General features: G+C 38.0%; 1 protein-coding gene across 1 annotated transcript; it reads right to left on the reverse strand.

Annotated features, from left to right (window-relative positions):
- Positions 1 to 488: 488 nt before the first annotated feature.
- LOC118848019 (ELL-associated factor 1-like) lies at positions 489 to 4,158 on the reverse strand. Its single transcript, XM_036756740.1, has one exon. It carries the CDS (start codon positions 4,152 to 4,154, stop codon positions 3,354 to 3,356), a length of 801 nt encoding a protein of 266 aa, XP_036612635.1. The 5' UTR covers positions 4,155 to 4,158; the 3' UTR covers positions 489 to 3,353.
- Between the last annotated feature and the right edge of the window lie 1,635 nt (positions 4,159 to 5,793).

The raw sequence follows: 5,793 nt of genomic DNA on the forward strand, positions 1-5,793 counted from the left end.
CTTTCTTTGAATACTCAGTACTCAGCCCAGGCCCTGGCACATAGTAAATACTTAAAAAATGTTTATTGACTGGTTGTTCTGAAGAGCAGAGGGATAATTCTAGTCAGGTAGGTGGTAGAATCATCTAGAAAGGGCTTTCAAGAGCCAATTGCTACATTTTCAAATTTAATATTTACACCTCAGAAATCAGCAAATGTTAGAAATCAGGATTTGATTTATTGTTCGATGTTTTGAAAAATGATGAGAAAAAAACATTTAAATTGAAAATTAACTATCAAGTGTCATGGGTACATTTTCTTCAATTGGTGGTTGTTATGACAGTTTTGTTTCTCAGTTCCCTCTTATCTTAAATATCTATAATGATGACAGTTTGCCCTACTCTGAGTACCTTATTTGAGATAGAAAGAAAAACTCTAAAAAATATTTTTTTTTTTTTTTTTTTTTTTTTTTTTTTTTTTTTTTTTTTTTTTTTTTTTTTTTTTTTTAAAGAAGAATTGCTGACTTTAATTTCTCATTTAAATATAGTGACTTTTTTAAAAGAGTAAACTATAAAACTTTACACTGCAAATATTTTACATAAATGTAAACATGCATATTTCTACCCTATAGTAAAGCAGCTATGAAAATAAACTCTAGGCATAGGATTTTTAAAAACTGCAATCACAGAGCCAGACAACTTTAAGTTAACTTGTTAAAATGAACTTGGGACAAAAGTGATGATGGGGAAATGGCTATGGCTGTGGCAAGTGATCATTATTCTACTGGTCTTTTACTTCAGCCACACCACACTGGAATAATTCCATTTTTACTATCATCTAATATACATCCACATGACAATTATTTCTTTCAAAACAACATATAAATACATCACAAACACACACACGCACACGCACACATCCTACTGAATCTGTTATCTTAATCGAGGAAAAGGGATTCTGGAGTCTTAAGTTTTCCCACCACCAAAGACAAGCAAATATAAACACTACACACAGAAAAACAGGAGACTGTTACAGACAAAAGGCAAATAAAGAATAAGTAGTCTTGGTTTCAGCTAAAACTCTCGAGTTTGCTAGCATCCAAATCCTACTGTGATGTTAGATGTAAAATTTAAGCATTGTCCAACAAGTATTTCCAAAAGGCAGGGTTCTGAGATTTCTGACTATCCACTATGACCACCGGGCTCTAAACAAAAACAAAAGGATGGGAGACAAATAACAAATAAAAGAAAATTTGAAAAATTCCATAAGATGCTTCAAAATGTTGAAAACATCCTTGGCTCCCATGTCCAAGTTGTCATCCAAAGTGTGCATATTCTTGGAATGTCCTCCCCTCCATGTTTCCCCTACCAGTTTACTATATCTGAATAACTAACCATAGCGCTATGTGCAAATAATGCGTTTACACAATCCTTTTTGACGATTAGCAAATGAACCTTGACTTGGAGATGTCAGAACCAAGGCCCTGCCTGTTTCCTTTAGCATTTGTTTTTACTTAAAATTTAAAAGGTTATACAGGAAACCTTAGCTCAAATGACTGAAATCTGGCTCAAAGAATTGGGCAAGTTAATAATAGCAGTGAAATATTTAAATATTCCTTATTTCCAGCAATAATATAAACTGATAATGGTATTGTCCACCTCTAATGTCAACACTACCAAAAGATTATAAATAAATTATCAATTCATTATAAATAAATTCTTATACTCCATTAAATTCAATCTAAAAGCCTGAGATTTGGGTAAGAACCAAAAAGTACTTAAAAGGTCACAAGGCAATGAGGTTTATTCCCCCTTACTTGAACTCCCGGCTCTCTTTGGACAATTTGTAAGGGGAAAGCAGAGTTTTTCTCCCCTTCCTTCTACCCCCTAATTATGGCTCCACTTAATTGTATTCCTTTGAGCTTCCCCCATGTGTCTTGTATCCCATGTCTAGATTCAAATTCTCCTACTACAGAACTGGTGAAGAGCTGATAGGTAGGGGAATGGTGGGGGTGAAAAGGAGGCATGAGCCAGGGAGGCAACAGGCCAGAAATTAATTTAAAATCTATATGGCCAGTATTCTAATTATAGGCAATGGGATGTTCACTTAGACTGTATGGAGACCTATTGCATGTACACTCAATAAGGTACACTTAGTTTGAACTTAGGATTGCTGTGCCAGAACAACATTTTCATTTTGTCAGTATTTTAGGCATTTTGCAGATCTGTACAAAACAGGGCCTATTTTGTCTTGCTTCTAGCTATAGAAAAATACAACCTGTAATTTAAACAGTTGTATAAAAGCACAGGGGGAAGAGGAGGCTATCCCCAAATCAAGGAGAGTCATGTTCCTCTCATGTACTCTCTTAACTCCTCCTGGGATATTTTTTAAAAACTCACTTCTAGTTCAGTAGTTTTCTCCTCTAACCCCTACTACTCACAGCCATTCCAATTATTTCTTTTTTTAAACCCCATTCCTTTTAAAATCCACTGAATCAATTATGTCCAATGAAGGCTGAACATGGGCTCATGGTTTTCCCTTATCAACTCAGTACTCAAAGCTCCTTTTTCATCCAGTCACTGTGCCTACATATGGGGTTCTCCTGTCCTGGATAGAGCCAACTTCTACTGGCTCACATTCAAACTAGAAGTAAAATGGTAGTCTTGACTTTCACAGTCTAGGCACAAAGCTCCAATATGCATCTGATTGGGCTCCATACCTAAGCTCTGCACACAGTAGGTGCTGAATAAATATTTGATTAAATATAATGGGAGGCATTATGGTACAATAGAGAAAGTGCTGGAGCCTTGGGTTTTACTCTGTTAATTAACTACCTACGTGCATCTGCCTCTCTAAGCCTCCCTGCTTGGACTGGATCACATACAATGTTCTCTCTACTTCTAAAAGTCTATGCCTAAGTGTCTCCACTGGCCTAACAGGTCAGGTCTAATTAGGCAAGGAAGGATACAGCCTTCATCTCCACATGGGCAATAATTAGAAGAGGCCTGAACTCACTTCAGGGGTGCTGCTTTCCCCGCAAAGGCCAAATAATTTGCTTCAGCAATGAAGATGACACGTCCAAACTCGTGACTGCCAAGGATGTCTATCACTCAGCCTTTCAACGACCAAGATTCCCCCTCCCCCAACTGTTCAGGTTTCCATCCACAACATTAACCAAAAACAGCCCTCCTAGTTATTTACTCTACAGACCTAGGTAAAACTTTTAAAACTGTATTCACATAGTATATACAAGAGCACCGGTGCTCGGTGACAGCCCCTCAGTGCTCACTAATCCCCAGGCGCTCTCCTTGGTGCTGTGTCCTGCTACCACCACATGATCTCCTTCCAAAGGGACAGAGGCAGGAAGCTCCGAGGCTAGTCATCACTGTCACTGCCAGACTCACTCAATTGTAAGTCATTTCGCAGAGTGTTCATCAGCTGGTTGTTTCCTGGGGGCCGGCTCGTGCCATTGGCCACAGGGTTTCTGTGACTGAACTGCTGGGGAGGAGGCTGGGAGGGGGAGGCCCGGGCGGCCGGCTCGTCCCCTTCACTGCTAGAGCTGTCATCGTCACTGCCTGAGGAGCTCTCGGAGTCTGAAGAGCTGCTCCCGCTGCTGCTGCTCATCTGTTCGATGATCTCGACCTCTGCTCTCAGCTCTCTCTTAATGTCATCCAACTGGGGTTCAGGTGAAGGGTTATCTTTCACAGGTGAGGTTTTTGGTCCAACTGGTGGTTTCATTGGGGCTCTAAATGGTACAGGAGGAGGAGGAGGTGGTGGTGGAGGTGGTGCCCGAGCAGGGGGCTGTTCCATTCGAGCCTGAATTTTGCTGCTTCCCTCAGCTCTGGTCTTCTTGACCTGAATGCTGCTACTGAGTTTTTCCAACACATATTCACCGGTGTCATGATTAATGATGAGAACACAGTCTTTCTGATACGGTCTTTTGTTTCCTTTGAACACAGTCATTGGAGGTGTAGATCCAGGAATGTGCGGCAGGGTGATTGTGACCTCATCGCCTTTGCCAACCTGGAGTTCTCCCTCACAAGAGGTGTCTATGGACGCTGGTTTAAAATCATAGCGGATGGTGTGGAAGGAGGACTTGGGCCTCTTCTCGAAGCTCTCGCCGAGCTTCAGGCCGTGCTCCTCGCGGTCCAGCAGCGGGTTCGCGGTGCCGTTCATGGCCCTTTCCCCGCCGGGGGAAGTCTGAAAGATATTTGAAAAAAGACATAAAAACCATAGCAAAATCAGATATATTTAGGAATTATTATAACTTCCATTGCTACTATCTCCAAAGCTGAAGATCATTCTCAGCATCTCCAAGAAAAAAAAATATTTTTAAAATAAATCAAGCACAGAATATACTATGTGCTTACTATATGCTAATTTACATAAGTAATGATGATATTTGTTGACTTATATGCTGCTTTTTTAATGATTCTCAAGGAAATCTTACATAGAAAACTTGGAATTGAGTATTTCAGTGAGAATTTAGGAAATATTAAAAGCATTGGTTAATTTCCCAAAGGACATACAACATGCTCTGTCCCTCCTAAGCAATTCTGAACCATGTTCACTATCTGTATTCCATGTTGGTGTCAATAGGAAAATTTTATGAGCTGTCCATCTTGCTGCATGGCATTGTCTTATTAATAGTCTTTCTTAATCTCGTGAATTTTTCCTATGTGGAAATCTAAGCCAAAGTTTCTTTTTTACTTTGTTTATTTGCTTTTTTTTTGCAGAGGAAGTAACTTTATTGTCAAGACAAATTGATTCTTTCCATCCTCTCAAAGCAGAGTCCCTCAGTATTGGGGTGGGTTGGGGTGGGAGGGCTTAGAAGTAACTGAGAGCTACAGTTTTAGACAAGACCAGTGCCATTAGAGATGTCAGACTAGGATTTCAGAAAAGTAAAAAGCACCAGTTTGATCAGAATAACAGGTTGTAACATGGGTCAGAGGGTGTAGAAGGAAAAGGAGAAAGAGAAGGACCAGGGGACATTAGCCAGGTGTTCTGAGCAAAGGTTCCAAGAAGCCAAAATTTTTGCTTTTTTTGAACTATGTTGACCTTATTTTAGAGACCCTGGAACCTGTGAGGACTTTATGTTTTCAATAAAAACAACATGCATGAACAGGAATATTTTAATAGTCTCACTATAGGAAATCTATGTTCCTTTGGAATCTGGGGTAGATAAACTGCATGACAATGCCAGATACTTTTCTTGAGTAATTATCTTCTTTTTAATACCTTATTTAGTTAATTAATTATAAACACCAAACAATTAATTAGTAATTTTATACATCATAATATTTTGCATTTGTCTCATATATTTATAATCATTAATTAATAAGTAATTGATTTCAATATTAATCAATAATCAATGTATCTTTAAATAAGTTCATATTTATGTTGCATCTACCAAGAATTGTCTAATTTTAGCACATGTATCAAAAGCACTTTGTTGGAGATGCATTTTTCTTATAAATCAAATGCCTGTTTTATGTGTTAAGCATAAATAAATATCATATATTTATTCTCTATACCTTTCGAGCAACTATGTTAGTGTAAGTGTCATCAGATGTACAATATCATTACTAATATCTAGCCCTCTTGAAATGCTTTGTCAAGAATGTCCTCAGTATAATATAAATTCTTTTCCTACAATATTAAGGAAGAAGATATATAGATTGATATTGTATTGATACTTTTCAATGGTAACATTCTCAAAATTAATAAAGTCCATGATTTTTTCAATCATCTTGTATACTATCTTCATTTTGATGCCAGTGATCAATATCCTTGATTTCTTTTTCTTTTGGTATTA

This window comes from Trichosurus vulpecula, chromosome 4, assembly GCF_011100635.1.
Source record: "Trichosurus vulpecula isolate mTriVul1 chromosome 4, mTriVul1.pri, whole genome shotgun sequence".
NCBI classification, from domain to species: Eukaryota; Metazoa; Chordata; class Mammalia; order Diprotodontia; family Phalangeridae; genus Trichosurus; species Trichosurus vulpecula.